Source organism: Dissoconium aciculare, assembly GCF_010015565.1.
Source record: "Dissoconium aciculare CBS 342.82 unplaced genomic scaffold K489scaffold_3, whole genome shotgun sequence".
Taxonomy (NCBI): Eukaryota; Fungi; Ascomycota; class Dothideomycetes; order Mycosphaerellales; family Dissoconiaceae; genus Dissoconium; species Dissoconium aciculare.
In genome coordinates, this window is record NW_022984953.1 from 1628746 (window position 1) to 1652390 (window position 23645).

General features: G+C 52.4%; 7 protein-coding genes across 7 annotated transcripts; 3 read left to right on the plus strand and 4 right to left on the minus strand.

The window, feature by feature from the left end:
- Positions 1-3804: 3804 nt before the first annotated feature.
- K489DRAFT_299539 (uncharacterized protein) lies at positions 3805-4563 on the minus strand (the record flags this gene model as incomplete). Its single annotated transcript, XM_033600383.1, has 1 exon — positions 3805-4563. A coding segment is annotated over one exon (759 nt), but the record flags the coding sequence as incomplete, so codon positions are not given.
- Positions 4564-6324: 1761 nt separating this feature from the next.
- K489DRAFT_368563 (glycoside hydrolase family 37 protein) lies at positions 6325-9055 on the minus strand (the record flags this gene model as incomplete). The annotated part of the gene is made up of 4 exons (XM_033602965.1): positions 6325-6628; positions 6720-8634; positions 8692-8755; positions 8867-9055. The coding sequence occupies 4 exons, from the start codon at positions 9053-9055 to the stop codon at positions 6325-6327; spliced, it is 2472 nt and encodes an 823-aa protein (XP_033462434.1).
- Positions 9056-10822: 1767 nt separating this feature from the next.
- Positions 10823-12889, minus strand: K489DRAFT_387375 (DEAD-domain-containing protein; the record flags this gene model as incomplete). Its single annotated transcript, XM_033606317.1, has 2 exons — positions 10823-11053; positions 11114-12889. 2 exons carry the CDS (start codon positions 12887-12889, stop codon positions 10823-10825), a joined length of 2007 nt encoding a protein of 668 aa, XP_033462435.1.
- A 255-nt stretch (positions 12890-13144) lies between these two features.
- Positions 13145-15533, plus strand: K489DRAFT_377947 (FAD-binding domain-containing protein). Its single transcript, XM_033604279.1, has 3 exons — positions 13145-13546; positions 13620-15070; positions 15171-15533. Exons 1-3 carry the CDS (start codon positions 13270-13272, stop codon positions 15261-15263), a joined length of 1821 nt encoding a protein of 606 aa, XP_033462436.1. The 5' UTR covers positions 13145-13269; the 3' UTR covers positions 15264-15533.
- Positions 15534-15956: 423 nt separating this feature from the next.
- K489DRAFT_156668 (S-adenosyl-L-methionine-dependent methyltransferase) lies at positions 15957-17647 on the minus strand. The gene is made up of 5 exons (XM_033599267.1): positions 17443-17647; positions 17190-17304; positions 16773-17128; positions 16276-16719; positions 15957-16212 (listed from the first exon to the last, which is right to left on the minus strand). Exons 1-5 carry the CDS (start codon positions 17532-17534, stop codon positions 16179-16181), a joined length of 1041 nt encoding a protein of 346 aa, XP_033462437.1. The 5' UTR covers positions 17535-17647; the 3' UTR covers positions 15957-16178.
- Positions 17648-17916: 269 nt separating this feature from the next.
- K489DRAFT_156701 (uncharacterized protein) lies at positions 17917-18400 on the plus strand. Its single transcript, XM_033599268.1, has one exon. It carries the CDS (start codon positions 17991-17993, stop codon positions 18258-18260), a length of 270 nt encoding a protein of 89 aa, XP_033462438.1. The 5' UTR covers positions 17917-17990; the 3' UTR covers positions 18261-18400.
- A 3383-nt stretch (positions 18401-21783) lies between these two features.
- Positions 21784-22181, plus strand: K489DRAFT_377949 (uncharacterized protein). Its single transcript, XM_033604280.1, has one exon. The coding sequence runs from the start codon at positions 21983-21985 to the stop codon at positions 22172-22174; it is 192 nt and encodes a 63-aa protein (XP_033462439.1). The 5' UTR covers positions 21784-21982; the 3' UTR covers positions 22175-22181.
- Positions 22182-23645: the final 1464 nt, after the last annotated feature.

The following is a 23645-nucleotide window of genomic DNA, read 5'->3' on the forward strand; positions in this document are numbered from 1 at the left end:
TAGAGAGAGAGTGTGTGTGTGTATGTGTGTGTTTTGGAATGCGTGTGTGTGTGTGCGCGCGCGCGAACATGTGGATGCACATTGTGCTCATTGATGAGCGACCACGATTGCTGGCCACTTTGGTGCCTTTCGCGGAATGACATTTTTTAAAGTGTGGCCTGGAGTTCATCCAACAGTGTAGTTATGAAATCCGTCGTGTGCTCGCCTGTGTGCTCTCCCATTCGAGATGCCACTACTTCGTGACAAAGTAAATACAGATCTGCCCGACGCCCGCGAATGAAGCTCACGATGGGAATCTCACGATGCGGGCGCGCGTTGCTCCGGGCGCCAGAAAGGCAGACAGGAGGAGGATTTCTTTCCTACAGCAGCTCACAATCTGGTTCGGCTGCCGCAGTGGGTCATCTTCCTTGTTCCATGCACGCATAACATTACCCATGGGCACACTACCATCGCACTAACAACATTGGTGCATTCGACAGCTGCAGGACTACTGTGCTATTCTGTACTCTCACACACTGCATCCATCCAGATTCACACCTGCATCAAACGACTGCCAGTCCGCCGACGAGCCATGGTTACAGATCCTGCAAGAAGACTATGATCCACCATCATCCAGCATGCTCTCTTCCCATCTCATCGACATCACGCCAGATGATCCGAATAGAGTTTCGGGGGACCCGATCTCTAGACACAACGGCCGGCGGAAAAAGCACGCAACAAGGGCCGGATTTCCAAGCCGATGACAAGGCCAAGTGGGGGGAACACTCAGGCGGAGGAGGCAGGATCTAGCAATAATGGCGAAAGGGATCACACGAGCCTCCTCCGCTGCTTCTACTGTAATATCACTGTCCACGGCACACGGGTATCTACAGGTGAACATGGTGGCTTTTTGGGACCTTACACGCCTGCCACTTACAGTATAACTGCGTCTCGCGCACGCAATTCCCATGGCGTCCGCCGCCCGCTGGCCTTCGTGCAAGGTACCCGCCGCGGGTCGTTTTCGCGGCTCTCATCCCAAACACCAACAGGCTGATTTTTGGCTTTCCCTAACATCACCGCCGCCGTCACGTCGGCAAGACTTGCGCCGGTCGACACTATCTGACCCGCCGAGCTAATACCCTTGCGCAAAATCGTCGCGCCTTTCCAGTACGCTCTGTCGGGGATAATTGTCGTGCGATCGAAACCGGCCGGGGTCAATTGGAGGAGATTTTTTTTTATGAATGGTGAATGGTGAATATCATGCACGTGTTCCCTCACCGGCGAAATGTTCCACCTTGCCCGCGGGCATGTTCGCTCTGGACTGTGGGCGTGGACCCTTTACCTATCCAACCGTCCGTCATCATTGCGCACGCACACCCGACCATTCACAGCCAGTCTGTCGGTGGGGGGACCCTACCGAACGAGATTTGAGGGACGTGCAACCCGAAATTCATCACACACAAAGCCGTTTGGTGGTACCGCTGGAAAGCAGCGACCCACGGGAGTGATGATTGCGATCAAACGTGACGAACCTAGGTTCTGAAATTACTTGACGTCGCACGATGGATGATGATTGACATGCAAAACCACCACTTCTCGCTCCTGGCAAGAACACTAACGACGGTTAGATCAACTTGATATCACAATCACGCGGAATCAGGGATACAGATGAAATGTCCGAAAATGTCCGGGTTCTTGATGGAGTTTCGATGATGCTAGCGGGTGTCCTTGACAAACGGCATGCGAGGATGAGATCGATGAAGAGGGTCAGATGAGGTAAGCATCCAATAAACATCCATGAATGGATGGCAATGACAGCCTTCGAACCCTCCAACCCAATTGGGTCAATTGTCGTCGTGATGTTTGATGATTCCTCCGATGACCTGACCCGCAAGCGCTTCGGCTCCATTTGACCTCGACTTGGCCAAGGTCGTGATTCATCATCCCCATCGCATATTTCACACATGCTACACGTACTTATATCCTCACACGCCTGTGCATTCTTCGCGGCAAGATGATCCTTCCATCAGGCTCAACACTCAAGTGACGAGGGTAAGGGCGTACTCCTGCACGACGGGAGGACGACGAAGATTCCAAACAGTGCGGGGAGAGGGAGCGGGTGAGGGGCAGTCATCGATCGCAGCAGATGGCCTTCTCGATTCCGGAAACATATCCACCTGCCTGCCCGGGATCCATGATAATACAATGCCCCAGATAAGAAGCCTCAATCCATAGCAATCACACGATATCCTCACATCCCTTCGAATCAGACGCCAGTCCCGCCATCCCACATCGACAAGTCGAAGCAGAGCGTCATATCAGCAAAGCGGCAGTCTTGACGGCAGGCGTCCGGCGTGCCCCTGACGACCGCATTGGCGTCGCGGACTGCAGAATTTCTCCTGCACGCTCTAATGCAGCTACTGTGCTTTCCATAGCACGACCTGTCGCCGGAGAAAAAGGCGACGATGCAGGGCACGCTGTTTCCACCCATCGATCTTATCGGCTGTTGACACAGTCTGGCCTGGCTCTGGGTTGGGGCACGTGATCGTTTTCTGACCGTTGGTTTTCGTCGTGGAGGATGATGGTGATGGTCAAGTTGTCGGACGCGCATTCGAATCTTGGTGGATTTGATCTGTGTAGGCTCAACATCTGTTCCAGGGCTACGAGGCCACTTTCTCATCATTCTGGAAATACTCCCGGACTGTTGTATATTCTGTCAGATTTAGGTATCCACGAGTACTAACCTTGGAATGAACCATCTGACACATGCACCGTCGTGTCCAATGAACAGACAAGGTCGAAGTAAGCAGGAGAAAAGCAACCCTAACCCTAACGTCACATCGCACCTGCAAGCCCATTGATCCAGGCATGACAGTTTGCCTATCCATTTCATTGCTCCAGATCCAACACCATTTACCTAGTAGGTAATAATCTTCGCGAATAGCAATTGGGAACCAAAAATTTACTCAAGATCTGTACCGAATCAACGAAACCGATCGTCGTGTGATTGTGTCATCTGAAGCACATGGGCGTTTCCGAAGCGGGAACAGGGACGTCATTCCGCTTGCATCTCCCAGCAATAATGATATCAGAAGGAGAGGGAGAGCACAGGGAAAAGACGACGATGAGCGATGACAAAACTGGAAAGAAAGGCTGGTCATGACTGAGAAACGAAATTCGAACAATTCGACAAATATCTTTCATTGAAAACCCAAGATTTGCATCTCTCCCTTGATCTCTTCCCACCGACATTGCTCGTGATATATCGTTTCATGATCGTCGTCGACGACCCGTGTAGTATGAAGGGATCGCTCCCTGGGGCTTGTGATGTTTGAGTCCACGGCCAAGGTGGAGCGCGTACTCTCCACATCTCGGTGATCGCGATACATCTCGTTTTTTCAAAAAGAGTAGAGGAAGATGACAGGTATACCATCAGGAAGGGCTAGCTGGCAGGGGACTAAGTTTCGGTCCGGCGCAAACCTAGCCCATCGTCAAATGCATGTTGTGCCAGCTCGTCCCGTTCTCTTCCACCCATCCTCTGCATCCAACCAGTCGTGACAGTCTCCATTGGCCTTGCTCTTGTTGTCAATGACAATCTGACTACCTCGCAACCGCCTCAGAGAGAGACAGCGGACCATCCTCCGGAGCGGCCACGGGGCTCAAGCCACCACTCGCAGTGTTATTCCTCACTCCCAAATCACCGCTGGCGGTCTTGCGCAAAGCCTGACGCATCGTCTCAATTGTAAGATCACCGTGTTGTTGTTGCGCGATGCCCAAACCCTGCTGTGAGGGGGAGCTGAGTGGTGTCGAGCCGGCCTCATAAGTGGGCGGAGTGGTGACGCCGCTGGCAGTGGTGGAAGTCGGGGAGCGGAGTGGTGAGGCGGCGCGATCGTGGGGAGGGGACTGGCTGAGAGGGAGGCTCTCGCGGCTGCCGATGTCGCGAAGACTTCCGCTGTAGGCGAGTGGGGAGGAGATGTGTTGGTGTTCACTCTGTACGACGTCCTTGAAGGAGATGAAGCTCAGGCGGCGGACGTCCGTGGGATCGAGGGAAGCATATGTACTGGCAGCCGAAGGCCCCGTCTGGTCATCTTCGGTGGTGGAGGTCCTGGTCGTGACAGCTGTGAGTGCAGGTAGAAAGCTAGACTGGTGAGGGCTGGTTGCAAAGTCGTGAGTGGATGCGGAGTCCTCGGGAACGATCGGTGAGCGTTGAGCGAGGATCGACGAGTGGATGGAGGAGGGGTGATCTGCGCCGAAGTTTGACGTTGAGTGCTCGAGAGCTGTAGCTGCGGGTTGATGTGAGGAGGAAGTGACGATTTCGACCTCGTCAGGGTTCAGCGATTGACTGGTGATGGCTTGTGCGGAAGCCTCGAGAGCTGGAGGGATGTGATCCTCGGTGACGACATGCGCCGGAATATGAGCGGCCTGTTCTTCACCTCCGAGGCTGGCGATTGATACGGACTCTTGCACGTTGCGCTCAAAGATCTCCGACGACGCTGGACTGTGTAGGCGCGGTGAGCTGGAGCGCAGGCGGGATGGCGAAGCAAGATTGGCGCGGTGAGGATGCCGAGGCGGGGAGAGCGGTTGTGGTGTTGAGGTCCGAGTGGAGTTTGGAGGTTGTGTCAATGGCAAGACCTGAGGTTGTTGTGAAGAGCTCATGATGGTTGAGATTGCCAATCTTGTTCCAGTAGTGATTGAAATGCGGCAGTATGCAGAGCAATAGATCGGATATATTCCAAGCGGTCGGTCGGTGTGTCAAAGAGGATGTATGTCTGGTCAGGTGGACAGGACGGAATGTGCTTTGGAAGCAGAGCTCACACGCGACTTGTGTCGGAAGCGCAAACAAAGGCCGGTAGATGATATAATATGTACGGACTATTGGTTCTGGAATTGTAGATCGGAGCGCGTGGTCGAAACGAAGAGGGGAAAATTCTCCACTGTCACGAGGAGAGAGGACGGAGATGATGGTGATTGATGAGTAGTGTGGAATGGCGCGCAGTAGTAGCGAGAATTTAGTGGTAGCAGCTGCAGCGTCAGATCATGCAGGGCGATCACCGGCGATGAAAGAATTCCAAGATTGTTGCTGATAAGATTTATTCCATAAGTGCAATGATGATGGAAGAGGAGTTAAATGTGAGCCGTATGCTGGACTGGGTTGCTGCCAGCGCTCTCACAACCTCTGACTGACCGCGTGCACGATACACGGGATGTCTTTCCTGTTGGTGTGAGGTGGGTTGGTTGAGCTGAGCGAAGTGGGGATTCCAAGGTTGTCCATCTGCTCAGGGTACTGCGCAGTATACAGTTCACAGTCCACAGTACAACGCCCGCCCGTTGCCCATCAATTGTACAAATCCTCCGTCGCACACTCACATAATCGTCCTAGCCGAGTCAAATGTGGTCACACCGATGAACACGGCGCATTCCAACAACTCCCCAGGCGCTGTACTGTACTGTACTGGTATCTCTACATCGTCCCATATTCATCATATCCCGATGTTGTCTGTAGTACGTACAGCACTTGGCCATGCAAACAGCACCTGGGCAGCCATTGATATCATTGATGACGTGGGCGGCCGTTGACGAACCACCCCGTCTGCCCCTGACTATCATTGCGTGCACAGCAGCACAACTGGACTGTATTTACTACATGCAGTTACTCACCTGTAGTCAATCGCTGAGGTGGGATCGGATTCATAATGTCGGAACGAACGATCCATCCTGAGGTTGCCTCCGACTCATCATCCGGCCATTTCATCATCGTCCGCAACGATGAATCAGCCCGCGCCATCAAACGTTCGTCCAAAGGATTCTTGATCACCCTCGGTCTGCATCTGGACCGTGTTTATGACCGAGAGGAAGTAGCCCGGCCATGTCGAGAAGAGCAGCATGGCAAGTGGCCCAGCCAACGTGACCATCAAAGTCATCCCCGCGTATGAGGGATGTTGGCAGTGACGTAGATATGGACGGGGATTTTCTCCGCCTCACTCACCAGGGTCCACATACCACCCGGGCGCTCAATTAACGCCGAACTACCCATGTAAGTACCTCTATGTATGCCCAGGTGAACACGTTCGCAATTTACGGACGACCACTGTTGACCGCGGTTGATAGGAAGCACTGGTTGGAATTCCGGCTTTATTCCTATTTCGCAGGGCATGCAATGCTGTAATGGAGAGATAAAGATGCGATTAACGACCCAACCAAAGAATAATATACTCAGGTAGCAGAAGGCACTGGTTTATGTGCTTCTCCCTGGTCAAGGGAATAAACAAGAATCCAATCATCGCCAACAGTCGTCACTTTTCTCGCTTTTCCTCATCAACCCAGTGTTTCGATTTCAAAGACTCTCTACTTATGCGCATCAAGATGCGGATGGGCATAAGTGTCCGAGTGGCTGTGCGGCCTGGAGTGACGTTCCTCGGGACCTGGATGATGATGCGGTACGGGCCCGATGTTGAAATGACTGGCGGTCGTGGAAGGTATCGATGAGTTCGCCAAGTGAGCTGCGGCCAAGCTGTGTTCATCAGTCAGAGAGGCGCTCTCCGTCATCTTCTGAAATGTCTCCCAGCTCGTCACAGCGCCTAGAGCACGCTTCATATGGGCGTTAACGATCTGTAAGCCGTACACGTAGGAAGCATTGACCCAGCCGAATCTATGTATTAGAGAGTCAGAGAAAGTAAGACGACATAATTCCAAAGATGATATTCGAGGAACATGTCCGGATTTTTTGGACTTGCACTCACCCTTCAGTCGCAGCTCCCTTGAAGTCACCTCCTTGATTGCCATATTCTGCCTCGACTTTGTGTGGATGCACCTTTTGCGTGACGTCGTATTTCTCGACAACAACTCCGTTGAAGTCGACGAAGGCCTTCGTGCACATGTAGATCCAGCGATAAGCCAAGCGTTGTGCTTCCTCTTCAAATCCAAATCGCAACAGGCCTGTCCACGCGAGAATCTGCTGAGGAGCCCATCCGAAAGGATAATCCCACTGACGATTCGGCCGGTGTTTGTCAATCTTACCACGGCTTCTCTCCGTCCCACTAACGAGACCACCGAAGACTTCGAATTTGGGAAGAGCCCGCTCGACCATAATGGCAGCTTGATGGGGCGTGCAAGCACCTGCCCACATGGCCCAGAAAGTTGTCGCGCTTTCATATCCCGTCTGCCGCTTACGGATGACGTCGTAGTCGAAGAACATGCCTTCTTCAGGGTCCCACATGAGTTTCTCCATCGTCTGGCGACGACGCTTGGCACGACGGTCCCACGTTGAAGAAGTCTCGATGGTGGGTTTCCCTTTGACATGCCACTCGGCAGGGATTTCGAGTTTGTCGCCAAAGAACGCGCTGATTGTGCGGCCGATGTCAATCTCGTATTTGTACAAACAAGAGTTGAGATCAACAGTGGCGAGATTAGCGGCGACGCGTTCCAAACGGTATGATGTGTCATGTCCGGACTCTCGTACAGCACGATCGTGACGGAAATATTCGTTCAGTTCAGCTTGATCAGCCTCCCATTGCTTCTCCATCTCAGGTTTCAGGCCATCAATATGACCTCGGTTGTAGCTGTGCACAAATTGTGTAAAGCTGAGACCGTACTTGTCGGCGTACGGTTGGAGAGTGTGGAGGAAATGAGTGGCCTCGGTCTCTGGTGGGACTCCTCGTCCACCAGGATGATATCGCGAGAGTCCTGAGATCGGGTCGAAACGAGGTGCAGACATCCAAGTATTGTAGTAGTCCTTGATAGAGGCAAGGATTGCTTGACGGAGAAAGTCTAGACTGTTTGACTTGTGTCTGATTCGATCGTAGACTCTCAAAGACATGTCTGTCAGAAAAGGTGGCTGAGATCGACGAAGGTAGTATGTACGATTTGCGTTGAGGATCTTTCCGTAGTGACGGATGCTGAAACAGAAATTCTTCACCATGGCCTCGCAAAGATCTTCACGTCCATTGATGAGAAGACCTAGTGTAGCCATATAGCTGTCCCACCCGTAGAGCTCATTGAAACGACCTCCTGGGACCACGAAAGGTAGCCCTCGAAAGTCGGGCTCGCCTTTGGGCGTGTCGGCGACGCGTTCCATAGCGATCGCGAGGAGACCAGGTGCGTCATTTAAGTCACGAACGTAGTCATCTGCTTCTGCAGACTCATCGGCTGCACATTCGTTAAGCCAGCGGACGTCCAAACGAGCAGCTGGCTGTTCTCTGGCGATACGGGTGTAGTATTGAAAATACTCAGGAGCACCTTTGGGAATATAGATGCGCGGTCGTGGATCAGCAGTCCAATCTTTTGGATCGAAGGCGACCTGCAGAACGTTACTGCCATCGATACGTCGAGTGAGGTTAGGCCAAAATTGGTCTCTGATCAGGCGAGACATGCGGCTGACTGGATTCTCATTCAGGCGTGCTTCGTCAAGAACGATCTGCTTGCGACCGTAGAAATCGGCGAGCGTGAGCTCTTGGAGGAGGTTACTGAGCATGTATGTGCCACGAATATCGGAATGTTTGTATCCACCCGAATTTGCTGTCCGGAGCTGAATAGTTTTGGGGCCATGGTCCTCTATCGTGATCTGTACATTCTGATCTGTATCTTCTTGCGCAAGGAGGGCTTTCAAGGTTTCTTTGACATCAACGAGATACTGTAGATGATTGACGCCTCTAGCATCTAGATGGCATCACAGTCAGAGATATTTCACGCGAAAGGATGAGCTGCAGGGCTGACCTTGGCTCGCTCGTCTTCCTGTCGGCTGAAATGGCACATTCATCGGGTTTCGGCTAGGGTCAACCTGGCATTTTGGCGTTAGTCAAGTGCCTTTGAAAAAGGGGAACGCATGACGATGGCAGTTCAAAACGAATATCAGGGTGCTGGGATGTTGATAGTTGAAATTCGTACTCACAGCAGACATGGTACGACTCTTCGCAACCTTTCTAGGGGCGTGCGATATGCCATAATACTGTTGTGGCGACGCGTAGACGTCAACATCACGAACCGACTCGTGGTATGTTGAAGTGCGATGCTTGCCGCCGAAAGGCGAGATATTCGAAAATGGCGTGTGAGTTGAGCGTGCAGATTGCTGCGAGCTCATGCTCTGCCCAAAGGTATATCGTAGATGGTGGTCGAAACGTGGGTGGAAGTTGAGTCGATTATATGTGGTCACGAATGGAAGAAGCTCTTTGTTTGATGACCGCTGCCTGGACGACCCTCTCGAGTGATGAAGGTGTGAGCCGTCTTGTGGCGAGCTCTGGTAGGGAGCACAGGTATTTAGTTGAAGCCTGCCCAGGTGGCCCTGGACGATTCTTGGTACTGAAGATGACGGCGTGACCTCGTGGATCGGTGCTTGAATCTGGCGGTAGCGGATTGCTTCGAGCCTGCGAGTCTAAACTTCGAAGGTGTCTACTGGATTGCTTGTAGATGATCAGGTGGACGTATGAATACCCTCGAGCTCTGTTGGCGTATTGCAGCTGCCCGAAAGTGTGTGCGCAATATCGTGCTTATAGAACAAAGAATTGGCGTTTCGCAGGAATTGGCGAACGGTCAAAGTAATAGGAAAGATTTGGCGATGTCTCACGATTGTTACTCAAGCTTTTGAGGAGCTTCCGTCAAGAGAACCCGTGATCGATTGTTCAATCGCTAGAGGAGAGTCGTTCTTGGTGCGCAACCCGCGCTTGTGCTTTCCTCGAATCACCGACAAGCAAGTATGTCACGAAAGAAGAAGAACAAGGCAATAGTGGTACTGTCGGTCGCTTTGGTCAAATGATTAGTGAATGCGCTTGCCGCAGCGATCCATGGATGCGAGGCATGCCTTTTCTATCCGCTCTCACTTGCCTTGCGAGACCAAGTAAGCTCCGCTATGAAATCCTTTCACTGTGAGCGGTGATGCAAACAATGAGAGACGTAACACAATGATTCTAGCACGCTCCCACGAGCTGAAAGTCCCATCTCATCCCTGGATGCTTACATGGAATGACGGGCCAATCACTGCCCCAGCGGTGGCCAAAAGAGTTTGAACATAACATCGAGCAATTTTCGAGGTTTTACAATACTGTTGATGGTCGTGTAGAGTCGTAGTCTAGCGTCTTCTTGTCAGTAGTTTAGATTTGGGGGCCTTTCTTCGCCTGACGAATGCGAGACGTCTCATGTGGAAAAGGGAAGGCAAATCGCCCGATCGTTGTCATGGACGCTGGGTCTCACCCGTCTTCGCGTGCAGGCCGTTGCATTGGGCTGCCTCATTGAGATTTCATGTTGTTCTTCACTGGACAGTAAATAATGTTGATAACACTGCATTTTTCATTCACTATCATTAATTAGATCTTAGCAATTTCGATCGGCCCCTTGAGCCGGTCAAGGATGACAGGCTGGAGCTCGTCCATTAAAGAAAGGTCCATTCATGACTTAGATCGTGGAGAACACAAGCTCCACAAGACGTCTCTGTGGAACATATCAGCAGAGCTAGCCTTGGACACGGCGCACGTCATGCGACCGGTCCGACTTTGACAATACGCCATTTTTATGGTGATGCGCAATTATTCGTTACAACGGAGATACGGTGAGGCGGGCATCCTGCATCCCTGCTCGGTGTACATGTGGCATCTGAGGATGTCCATTGTGCACAGCTCTGAGGCGACCTCAGCAACTGCGTGGCAGGAGATCGGCATTCCGTGTGCCAGGAATCTAGTTTCGTGGCACTTCACCAATCAAGGTGGCGACCATGGCACAAAGTTTCAGAACTCCCTCGTGATTGACGTTGAATTAGAAATGCAGTTGCGCTCTTGGCAGCAAAGCATTCATGTATCAATCTCTGTCGTGTACTTGACGTGATCATGCACTAAAAGCATGACATGATGTTGTCAGATTACGGCCGACGCCTCTGCATGGTCTTTTGTTGGCGCGGTTGGCTGCCGTACGGTCGCCTTGATTCAGGCCTCTTCATGCTGGCGCCCAAGTTGATGTCGACTTTGGGAGGTACAGGAAATCCAAAACCCTTGGCGACCTTCTTCAAGTCGAGGCTGTTGATGTCGAATACGGATCGTAGCGAGTGTGAGCCATATGCTTGCAAATATGATCGATAGCCATCCTTGGCAGACTATTACAGACGGATTAGCATTCGTGCCAGTAACATAGAAAACAAGTCAGATCGACTTACCTTGTTGAGATAGAAGTTCTTGCCGATTAACATCTCGAGTTGACTCTGAATGTCTAAAATCTTCTTTGGTGGAATCTCAAACTCGACGAGAGGGACCTTGGCTTCCTTCAGGTGGCTCAAGAAGCCAACCTCATTCGGCTGCAGGAACATCAAACTCTTGCCTTTTGCATTAGCTCCTCGTGCTGTGCGTCCAACACGGTGGATGTAATCTCTCGGGTCATCCGGCGGGTCGAATTGCACAATCCAGTCTACCGCAGGGATATCTAGGCCTCGCGCGGCGACATCTGTGCAGATCAAAGTACCGCTTTTGGCGTTGCAAAACTCGAAGAAGGTGTTGGTGCGCTTTTGTTGCTTTTGCTTGCCATGGAGGTCCAGGACGGGGAGATCAATGTAGTTCAGTAGCTCGGAAAAATACTTGACGCAGTTGCAGCTGCTGAAGAAGACGATGATCTTCTTCAAAGGATGCTTCTTCAAAAAGGTGAACAGTAGGCGGAAACGCATGTCAGCTTCGCAAATGGTGTAGCCTTGTTCCAAGCCCGCGACTGTGCTGTGCTCCTCAGCATGATCGACGTTGATGTACAGCGGGCCTGGTCGCAATGATATCCTTGCAAGATCCTCGACTTTGGTGGTTTGTGTGGCAGAAAAGAGCATCGTCTGTCGCTCTTCCTTGGGCAATATTTTGATGATCTGACGCATCTCGTCCTCGAATCCGACTTCTAAAATTCGATCGGCTTCATCGATGACCAGCGCCTTCACGTTCTTGAAAACGAAGCCTTGAGTATTCTGCAAGTGATCCAGTAATCGACCTGGTGTAGCAACAATCAAGTTGACTCCCTTTGCAAGTTTCTCGGCCTCTGCACGACGGTTGGCACCTCCAATCACAATGCCAAATGTCTGAGAGTGGTGCTCCATAAGTTCGCGAGCCACGCCAAAGATCTGTAATGCAAGCTCTCTTGTGGGTGACACAATAATCACACCAGTTCCGTTTCTAGGTTTGAACCGTAGCGAATGCAGCATCTCCACAGCTGGGATCAAGAATGACAACGTCTTGCCGGATCCAGTCTTCGCTGCTCCAAGTACATCACGTCCCGCCAACAAGGGCGGAATACCTCGGCGCTGGATCTCAGTCATAGTGTCGAAGGGCATATCCTGAATGGCTTTCATGGTCTTCTCTGAAAGATTGAGCTCAGTGAACTTTTGCGGTTCGGCTTTAGTTGACGGTAGTGTCACGCCCAGGTTTGAAGGTAGGTCTGATGTCGTCTCAACTTCAGCATTTGTTGAGAATATTGCCTGCTCGGCCGAGGTCTCGTTTTCGGCCTCTTCATCGAAATCTGCAAAGTCGTCGTCCTCCTCTTCTGCAACTTTCCCAGTGGCAGCGGCGGCGACTTTCTTGAGCTCCTTGTTCATGGCTCCCTCAGACTCCATATCCTCAGCGTGCGTTACCGCAGCTTCATCTTTCTCAACCTCCCCTTCGTGCCTGCGCTCCTTCTTCTCCTTCTTTGATTTCTTCTTGGGTCGTTCGGCATCACCATTGATTTCTCCAGCTGGACCGTCTGCGCCGGTCACGTTGTCACCGTTGGTAGCTTCGCTTTCCCGACGCTTCTTCTTGTCTTCTTTCTTCACCTTCTTCCTTGCCTTGATATCTTCCTCAACAGGATCTTCGGCCTCTGTGCTCGGCGAAGGTAAAGCTCCGGACATCATGGCGTAATCTGCAGGTTTATTGCCACCGTGCTTGCGCTTACGCTTTTGCGAATCGATAACATAGTCACGCGACATTTTGGCGGTTTGCAGTCGCGAGTACAACTTATTCAGTAAATTGCACTGTATGGGGCGGTCTTGAATCGATTCTCTCCGGCGCAAGCAAGAAAAAAGTTCTAAGATGCGCCAAGATTTCGGCGATGATGGATCTAGCGGCTTTTTACTCATCAAGATTATTCACTAGCGCGGCTGCGACGCCTGGCTGGTCTGTGCGGCAGCTGCGGAATGGATTTCCACTCGGAGGTGAAGGGTTTATGTCCGCATCCCTAGGGCCGGCGCATTGAGTGAAGATATATTCCACGAGTGGTATGTGTCGACATACATTATTGAGTGGAGTGACCATAAGCGCAGGATTTCTATTCAATCGATGAATCTAACTATACGATAACACCTTCGCGATGGCGATACCACGACGCCTCTCCACTCGCTTGACGAGCTCAAGCCCTCATTACCAAGCCCTCACCAGCCATCACCGATGTCTATACGCCAGCAGGCGACTTTATGCCACGGAGAAGAAAGCCAATAAACAAGATGGATCACAGGAATCATCATTCAAGGGTCAATTATACAACAGCGTCTATGACCGAATTCAGCGGGAGAAGAAAGATGAGGCCCGATTTGCAGTCTACCGAGATGTTCTGAGGTCGGGGGGAGGTCAATGGGTACTACCTTTTGGTATGTTGTTCTTGCAGCTCAGGATGATGTCTCCTGGGATGAAGCACCAACACGGCTGATGTAATGCGAATAGTCATGTTAGTCGGCGCAGTAGCGGGTTACGTCTACGGACAGCAACAAGTCCGTGACATCGACCCGGCCTCGACAGTCCCGCTCATGAATGCTGAGCCACCGCAACACAACACTGCACCCGCAAACCTAGAAGCGGCATGGACCGACTTTCGAAAGATCGTAAGGGAGGAGAATATCTCAACGCAGGACAGTGAGCTAAAGGCGCATACCGGCAGCGAATGGAGCACATACAGCGGTCCGGCGGAGGACAAGCCATTCATGATTGTCAAACCCGGAAGTACAGAGGAAGTGTCAGAGATCATGCGGATATGCCATAGGAGAAAGATTCCCGTGACGGCATACAGCGGTGGTACTTCTCTAGAAGGTCACTTCGCAGCGACGAGAGGAGGTATCTGTATCGATTTCTCGCGCATGGATAAGATCTTACAATTACACAAGGACGATCTCGACGTCGTGGTTCAACCGGCGGTTGGCTGGGAGCTTCTCAATGAGGAGTTGTCGAAATCTGGCCTCTTCTTCCCTCCCGACCCAGGTCCAGGCGCCATGATCGGCGGCATGGTTGGCACAGGTTGCTCCGGCACAAATGCGTACCGATACGGCACAATGAAGGACTGGGTTCTCTCCCTAACCGTCGTCCTTGCCGACGGCACCATCATTAAAACGCGCCAACGGCCACGCAAGAGCAGCGCCGGCTACGACCTCACCCGAACATTCATCGGCTCCGAAGGCACCCTCGGCCTCGTCACGGAAGCCACCCTCAAAATCACCCCACTCCCCCAAACCACCAGCGTCGCCGTCGGAACCTTTCCCTCCGTCCGCGCCGCCGCCGACACCGTTTTCAAAGTCGTCAATGCCGGCGTGCCAATCGCCGCCATCGAAATCCTCGACGACGTCCAAATGCGCTGCATCAATGCCTCAGGGACCACCTCCCGCTCCTGGGCCGAGGCACCCACGCTCTTCTTCAAATTCGCCGGCACACCCTCCAGCGTGAAAGAACACGTCGCCATCGTACGAGATCTCGCACGCCGAACCGGCAGCCGCAGCTTCGAATTCGCCCGGGACCAATCCGAAGCCGAGGAACTCTGGTCTGCGCGCAAGGAGGCCCTCTGGAGCGTCATGGCGCAGAAGAAAGACGCTGGCGACCGCGTGTGGACGACGGACGTTGCAGTACCGATCTCCCGCCTCGCGGACATCATCGATGAGACCAAAGCGGATCTCTCCCGAAGCGGTCTGACGGGTGCGATCGTCGGACACGTCGGCGACGGAAATTTCCACACTATCCTCTTGTACAACGAGCGCGAAGCGGAGATTGCGGAGGCGATTGTCCACCGGATGGTGAAGAGGGCGATCGAACTCGAGGGCACGGCGACGGGCGAGCATGGCGTGGGATTGGTGAAGAGGGATTATCTCCCGCATGAGCTCGGCGTGACGACGGTGGATTTGATGCGCAAGGTGAGTTTGCAAACCCCTGAAATTTGGGAAGTCCATTACTCCTATACTCCGGACCTGCGTGGCTTGCATTTTTCTCGATTACTGATGTTTGCTATCACAGATGAAACAAGCGTTCGACCCTTTATGTCTGCTCAACTGTGACAAAGTCATTCGCGTGCAACAGCCGAAAAAGGGCGAAGTGCAGGAATGGTAAGGGGAATGCATTGATATTCTAGAGCGAAAGTCAAGTCCATTCGAACTTCCGTCATGATTCATTCAGTCATTATTTCGTGTAATATACTTTCCATGATGCCGTCTACACTGCCCAAAATCCATAACTCTCGACGCACGAGGACAGGTCATCCAGAATCCTGTCAGAATGCGTCTTCCAGGAAGCACTTCTATAGCGGTCATCTATAAAGCGAAATTGCCTCGAGCTTGTTTTCTGAGCACTTTTTGAAAGCATATTCCCAGTCAAGGTGTGGACCGCCGTGCGATTTCCTCCCTGCCATGCGCGTTGGACTGCACTCAGATTTCGCAGATCGATGACTGCAACATTTGTGCTGACTTCGACATGATGCCAGATTCGAGTATGCGTCCAGCATCTGTGAGGCCGAGTGGGCGCAGCTTTGTCGCTCGAGAATTGGACAATCGACGAACGAAACCTCCACTCTGATGCGCTCATCCAAAAATGGTTCCAGGCGTTGCAGTCAGGTTTCCATTCTTTCAGCCTCCACAGCTCGCGTCATCAGATTCGCGACAATCCGCGTGTCAAGATGATCTCTGCCGTTTGAGCGCCGATGCGCGATTCGCCGGAATAATGAAATCGCAGGGCGAGGTCTGGTCGTTCCTGGATCCCGTCTCGGACGAGCTGCAATGGAATGTTTGAAGGATCGCAGAGACGTTGAACTCCGGAATTTTACGCTCCATCCTGATATCCTTGACGTTCGCGCGTTGTTCAGGGAAAGTGACCGGAAATGGATTTGATGTCGAGGGATAAGCCGCAGTTTTCTCAGGCTGAGGTGGTTTGTGGCTTCCGTTTACGACAACCTATTCTTTACGGATGTGTTCGGAATTCGAAAATCCAGATTTGGCAAGATAAATGTCGTAGGATGGATTTCCTTCAATTTCAAGTCAAAGGTTTGCGAGCGGTCCAAATATGCCTAGTAACGAATTTCAGTCAATAAAAGATTCCGATGCCTCAAAGATAATTTCTCGCAACTCACAGTTCATGATGTAGCGTCAGGCCTTTGCTGTGCGCCACAGCTAGCACCTGATCACAAATAGTATTCACCTGGGCCGGCGGCCACTGCAGCCAACGGGTGAAGAGCGCCATACAAAACGCCTTGTAAGATTCCGAGCCGACATAAGCCATGGCGGACTGGTAATTATGTGCCAGGGCATATTCCTGAGGATCCTTCCGGCCGTGGAGTGAGAGCGGGATTTTGACCTTCTTGTGATGGATTTCCACGAAACCGGCCTGTTCCAGGAGTTCCTCGGTATCGTCCCGGTATACAATAGATCGGCCGGCCATGCGGGAGGCATGCTTCATCCATTCCCACCATTGCCACATGGCGCTGGCCTCCTGTGGCATGGGCTGTCCGGAAGCGGTTCGGGGAGTCCAATCAATTTCGATATGTTCGATTTGTCCAGTGGTAGCACGGAGTGATCTTCCGTGAAATTAGCGAAGCTCGTAAATAGAGAAGATCGAACATTCGCTCACCTGTACGCTTTCTTGTAAAGCGAAGCCCAATCATTGACGCTGCCACATAATTGGGCCAAATGCACCAGATCTACACTTCCATCCTCAGTCGGCCACCGCGGAGCCAGGTAATCGACCGGAGCGAGCCAACGAAATTGGTTTCCGGCCTTGGGTAGCTTTCCATCGGGAAGAATTAGATCGTAACCAATGATCTCCGCGCGAGGGTACTTCTTGGCCATTTCCATCATCCAGAATCCGGTCCCGAAGCCAACATCCAGAATCCGGCGTGGATCCGACATCCTCGCGTGATGCAGCCGTGATTTGAGAGCGGTCGTATAAATTAAAGTATGCATGATATCGAGTCGCTCGGCCTCAGTCTGTACGGAGAAAAGGTTAGCAATGCGAGAACCACAAAAGTTCGACTAGAATCCCGCATACATCATCGCAAGGGAAAAGATACATGTCATTTCCAAATCGATAGTATTCCCGCCCATTTTCGGTGAATCTCTGGACGAGATCCGAGTCTGATGTTAACAGCGATGAAATTGGAACACTGCGATCATTCCAATATTGTTGTCAGCGAGACCATTCATTTGTTCATAAAACGTTTCCCAGATCTGAATTCGGCAGCACATGCGATTCATTTCAACGCGACGCTGGCCGGTGCGCACCGAAGCAAGGGAGGACCCACCGAGACATGGCCGAAACGTGCCCATCGCCGAGCGGACTTCTCGCGTAATGATCTCGAGATAACGGCGAGATGACCAGCGGAGCGGCACACATTCAGAATAACTGAAAGGTAAGCAGTGGCGAACTGGTGTGTATGTCGGGTGTGACCAGAAGAAATGTCGAGGAAAAAGTGGTTTTGTGAGAAATGTTTATTAGGCGGCCTCTCCGGAAATCGGTCAGACGTGGCGAGTGTATAACAAAGCGCAAGGGTGGTAGTCGTAATGGTGGTGGAATGGGTGATGACGGTGTCTGCAGAGCGTGAGCGCACCGAGAGCGAGGATTTAGTGTGGCGGCCCTGAGAGCGAAACGGTGTGCTGGAGGCTCGAGCAGACGAATTCAGTGCAGTGCTGGCTGCATGGACTATGTTGTGTGTACTGTACAGGAGTCGATGGACTTTGGCGAGAGAAAAGGGAATCCCAGAGCAGTGGAAATCGAGGACGAGGTCTGTTATTATTATTACATGGTGGATGGAGACAGTAATAATAGCCAGGTCGTTCGGTCCGTGAATGTATGCACAATTCGGCAATGTGTGTGTATGTAGGCGCTCACAAGCAGGCCCTCGCTCTCTCTGCACGCACGCGCTGGGGATGCACGATGCTAACAATGACTTGCGATGTAGTAGTTAGTGCACAGGATAGCAGCAGGAGGACGACGGTAACGATAGACATCACACACACACACGCACACGCACACGCACACCATGGCCACCCATCCACCCGCCCACACACACATGAAGGCACACACAATGGCTTAAACCCAGTCGGTCCATCTCAGCCGTAGCCGTGGACCGCAGCGAGCCCGCGCCCAACCTGTAACCGCGGAGGCGACGGCGGATCTCTCCACGATCAAATTGTCCAGGAGGGCACGAGGGGGCCTGGGTTGTCAGCGACAGCGGCGGAACTAGAGATGGGACGAGGGCACCAGCATAGCGATAATCTACCCATCAATTTCCTCCTCCGGCGAGAGTTTGTAGTAATGATGATGATGATGATGATGATGATGAATAGAGAGCGAAGCATAGATGACCTTGAAAACGTGGTTGGAACGAGCTTCACAAGTGCCTCTAAAATTATACCTACCCGTTGTTGACGCCCACGCTTGCTGCCGCCGACTACTGTAGCAGTGTCGGCTATCATTCACTACTTCAGGTGTGTCACCATCACTATCGGCGTCGGCCAGCGGAGAAGTCTCGTCCGAAAGCATACACGGCCTAGCTGGATGTAATAATAAGTATTGTTCGTTCTCCGGCGGATCTCAAAGGTCAAAGATCCACTAGACAGGGTAAGAGCAGCATGGCACACGCCACTGTGTTCCTTTGGGCTCTTCCCCTGCACGCTCCAGGGTCTGTCTTGGAGGAAAGTTGGGACACGCCGACTCGGACACGGACAGATCTACCACATGGCCCATCCCAGCAAACGCCGACCGTCACCGCATCACCTCTGTCGGGTGAGAGCGACTCGCACGAACCTACACCCCGGATGGCAACAAAGGAAGATACGGTAGGAGGAGAGCATGCCACGTTCTTTGTGCGTTGTTTGCATTGCTCCATATGCCTCGCAAGGGGCAGGAAGGTTACGGGACGTGAGTGTACCTAGGTACAATACACATATTCATCATCCGGATACCAATATGATGCGCGGTCGTGTTGGTGGTGGTGGTGGTAATGGGTGGCAGAGAGCCTGGAATTTCCGAGAAACCGGGGCGCACCTCCTTGAGCATTGCCGTTCCCTCGGGTCGGAGTCCTGCTGTTAGGTGACGACGATGAGTGTATCAGACGCACATGCATGTGGACGTAAGTAAGACACCGTAATCGTCAATAGGGAGGGAGCAGGGGAAGGCATGCCCATTCCTTTGTTGTGTACACGGGTAGAGGGAAAAGCCACATCCCACGCCGCAGGTCATCGTCTCGCTTTCTCTGGGTAGTGGTAACACACGGCCAGAAAGAGCTACGGCAGGTTGAGATGGATCGCGTGCATGCTCAACATGCAATGCACTTGGGCATGCATGCACCTTGCCAGGGTAGATTTCGCTGGGCCAGCTGTCCGGTATCCACCACACTCAGGGCGGGTTGTTTCCAATGGCCGCGAGATTCGCGAGCATTGTACGGTACCCACACTGCCTACAGGACCGCAGCATCTAACACAGAACAGGTGCTATGCGGCTACAGAACTTGGCTCTGGTGTCGTGAGCGCCGGCACTACATCTACTGAAGACGTAACTACCCGCTCTACATCAGCCAGGTCCACCTGCTGATGTCCCGCCAAGGGCTTCCTCCTCGGCCGGCCTTCTCCCGGTTCGATCCCGACGAGCCGGGTAATGGAGGGCCGATCACAGCAGCATTTTGTCTCACCACATCTTGACCATGGGAACTGCGACCGCTGGTGCAACAGGAGGAGTGTGCGCGCTCACGCGTCCTTCCTAATCCGCTTTGTTACCGCTGGCACACACAAAAGTGGCACAATGCCGGGATATGTGAGAGGCAAGGAGGGACTCGACTCTAGTTCAGTTACGGCGCACGAGGCTAGCGCGGTCGTGCAGCAGTGCAAGCTTCGACCATGTCGTCGGGATTCTCTGCGTTGTTCCTCATGACAATGATAATCGCGACGCTCGTCCGGGTTGTGCTCAGAGCTCATTGTCCGGCGACCGGTAGCATTACGGAGACATAGCCTTTGGGAGTCGACGTTGTGCATGAAAGAGCAATCTACCCATGTCATGAGCGAATGCGTGCAGACGCTCATCCGATCGATGCCTTTCACACAAGTCATACATTCGATTCCTCCTTTGGACGAACGTACAGATGAAAGCGTTCCGCATGCTCGGATTCGCAGAACATGACTCGCGAATAGCAAGCAGTATGTCACTGCTGCTGCTGATGGGGCTTCGCCTAAAACTTCCCATACGGAATGGACTAGAGTCAAAGTTCCTGATTGACTTGATCCTGCGCGCTCAAACCCACATACCGTCACGATTTGACTCTATCACATCTATCTACCTCTCGAGCGCAAAGCTTGCCTCACGGATATGTGCTAATAAGTCCAGCGTGGAAGAAATCGGGTCCAACGAGATAGCTTGCCATGATCCGTATGCAAGCGCTTTACCGGCAGAGGCAGAGATCCGCGCTGCCACGCCCACTCGCGCAAGCGGCACACGGAGCAATTTAGTGTGAAAAATACAGGAATTCTAGTGATGGACCAGGACGGGCGTAAAAGTTCGATGTTTGACAGGACTGGGCCACGTGCGGGCGTAGTTTTGCCCGCTTGATACAGTTACTCCTCTGTCTTTTGCCGAGGGGGACGGTGATGGACACCGGCTCCTCGCACTCATCACATTCTCGAGCTGAATCCGGGCGTGTTGCACGTATGCGGACCCTCACGTGTGAATCGCGCCAATCACAAGAGCACAGATCAGATGTGAGGCGGCATGGGAACGGGAGATCGGGACGGGCAGTCAATCGTTCCGATCTCCAGATAGAGATCGTCTTCCGAGATGATTTCACTGTACTTCTTGATCCCCATGCCGTACTGTAAGTGTCCCCCCGAAATTTTCGTCCGGAATTGCTTCACCGCTCTTCCAGCATCACGAAAGAACCGCATGTCCGACGTGCGGGATGAGATTTCGATGAACGACACGTTTAGCCTGAAAGCTTGTGCCGGGGGCAATGCAGTCCTAGTCGTACGGCGCAAGTGGGAAAGCGAACAGTTACAGGCGCACAAACGGTACATTATTGACAGAGCGAATCCTTCGCTCATTTTTTTAGTCTAATTTGTCTGCACCATGCTGCATTGCACGGCGCGATTGCCAAGTTGGTAGAAAGAGAGGCACAGCTGAATGACGATGCGGCTTGCTTCGGGGCGCCCGCCGCGGCCAGCATGATTTGCTACCAACACTGTGGAACCTGGGTGGGTCTCTCTCCTGCTTTGTCTCTCTCGCCCTCCCCTCCCTTCCCTTCGCTTAACGGGATCGATCTATGGGAAATCTTAGATGTGTTCAGCTTTTTCGGGTCCGAATGTGATAGACCCCACCGATGCCGAAGACAGTGCGACCATCAGGATGACTAAGAAATGGTGTAAATGCAATGCTCGCATGTCTTCGGGCTCAAAGTAAGTCGCTGTCTATCTCGGAATTCACCTTTATCAGTCACTTTGGCCGTGAGGAACTGTTACAAACGTGTCCTTACATATGACATGCATGTCAGGATAGTAGCGGTAAAGATCTGCAGAAAGGCTCGCGGCCTTGCGCCCGCTAAATCCTTTGGGCTAATCCTTGGGTCAACTCGCCTCCGAGGCTTTGACTCAATATTCTTCCTCGTGATTGTCTGTCTATTGTGCCCGAGCACGAGAGCTTCCGAACATAAATGATCTGTTGGGGTAGTCCTGGTTTCAAGGACTGTAGTCTGGACCAGAAATATCCGGCCACACCTTCCATATATGATAACGACCAACACCCACGACACCGTCCCCTTGAGCTTGAGGTGAAGCGAATCCGAAGCCATTCCAGATGACATGTGTTGTGTTGACCTATGCCACAAGGTAACGATCATCATCATCTTCGTCGCGTGCTTTGCTTCTGCTATTCCAGGTGTCGGTACCTCAAACTCGAGCCCGTGGACAAGCCGGCCACTCGGCCCGCGCTTCCCACGAAACGGTAGGAAGATGATCACGACTTGTTGTCGTAAACGCAGCATTCGAATCTGACCATCGCGCCTGGGAGGAGTCAACATGTAGCACACATCAATCTGTATAAGTGTGCATGACCACTCGTTCATCGTGGACGTTATTGCAACATTGCAAGAAGCCACTTTGTCCACACCCACCTTGCAGCAGTAGCCGCCGCCCGGAAGAGCCCTGATCCGATGTCAGTGGATCACTGCTGGCCGTCGAGGATCATCGTCATGTCGATCCCTTCGCTTAGGTGACGGGGAGGTGTTTCAGCGCCATGCGTTCGCGTGACATGCATCACTTCACATTTGATGTGAGAAGCCTTGGTTTCAGCATCTGCCGTCCTTCAGATGTCTTGCCGGGTCCGCAAAACGTCGGTACTCTTGACGGCGAGCGGCTCGCAGGAAACTGCGTCAGTTGAGTGCATGGTACGAACGACATGTGACGAGCATCATATCCTCGAACTGCACGTTCATCTTGCCAGGAAATCGTGGTTATCCAATGGACAACCAAGGTGTTATCAACAAGATCAGAATGATATATATGTAACTAGGTAGGCGGGGTGATTCTGTCGGTAACACGGTTGTTCTTTCTCCGTGAGCGTTTGCACCCTGACTCTGTCTCCCGCTGGCCGCACATGAAAAGCGTAGTGTATCAAGCCGAATCTATAAACCTTGGAAGTTCTACAATCGCAAACAGCAGGGTAGGTAGATCTGTCACTCAGTACATCGTGCGAAAGAAAAACCCGGGAATTCAATAACAACCACTGTCCGCTTCACTCTCGCACGCCAATGCAATGGTACATCTCGAACGCTACATTTTGCCCCAAGAAAATCCAAAGTGAAGCCTAGGGACCTAATCCAAAGCACGCCCGATCGACCTCCGCATTAGTTTATCTCTCGCAAAAACTTCTCACCAGCGACGATCCATGTCGGCGCCAGACTACTGCACTGCAAAGTTTCCCAAACTACTGTACAGCCGGAACAGTGGCATGAGCGGGCAGCGTGATTTTTGTCGTCAGCATCTACTACATAGCGACAGGAAAGATGCAGTAGTTTTCATCCCGCCATTGGCCGATCCTATCGCTGCTATGCCGCACGAGTCTATTACGTGAAAGATCGACCCGAAGCTGTGGGTTTCCTGCCAGCGCCGCAAGTTCTGTACGATCCGTGCTCACGGTATCCGTGGGAAGCATTTGGTGTCCGTGGGTCAGGAGTCTGTAACGTCATTGTAGATCCTGACGTGGCGCAGTTGGTGGTGGGGGCCAAGTGAGAAAGGTCACGGAAGGAATCGCGCACAGTGTGGCATCCCGCAAACACCGTGTTCTCAGCTAGGACAAGGGAACATATGATGATTCGTGGAAGGGTACGCATCTGATCTTTTGATCAGGGAGCCTAGTTCGAGCGCTTTCAGGCTCGAGGACGTAGCCCGTCGCCCCGGGAATGGTGATACCTTGAACGAACAAGGGATTGGCGATGATTCTTACTAGCAGTAAGTGTTGAGACAT

Coding starts and splice junctions, on each gene's coding strand:
- K489DRAFT_377947 (XM_033604279.1), top strand. CDS start 13,270: ATGGCGATACCACGACGCCTCTCCACTCGCTTGACGAGCTCAAGCCCT. Junction 13,547..13,619: donor TCAATGGGTACTACCTTTTG/GTATGTTGTTCT, acceptor TAATGCGAATAG/TCATGTTAGTCGGCGCAGTA. Junction 15,071..15,170: donor CGGTGGATTTGATGCGCAAG/GTGAGTTTGCAA, acceptor TTGCTATCACAG/ATGAAACAAGCGTTCGACCC.
- K489DRAFT_156668 (XM_033599267.1), bottom strand. CDS start 17,534: ATGTGTGCCGCTCCGCTGGTCATCTCGCCGTTATCTCGAGATCATTAC. Junction 17,305..17,442: donor CACGTTTCGGCCATGTCTCG/GTGGGTCCTCCC, acceptor GAATGATCGCAG/TGTTCCAATTTCATCGCTGT. Junction 17,129..17,189: donor ATCTTTTCCCTTGCGATGAT/GTATGCGGGATT, acceptor TTCTCCGTACAG/ACTGAGGCCGAGCGACTCGA.
- K489DRAFT_156701 (XM_033599268.1), top strand. CDS start 17,991: ATGCACAATTCGGCAATGTGTGTGTATGTAGGCGCTCACAAGCAGGCC.
- K489DRAFT_377949 (XM_033604280.1), top strand. CDS start 21,983: ATGTGTTGTGTTGACCTATGCCACAAGGTAACGATCATCATCATCTTC.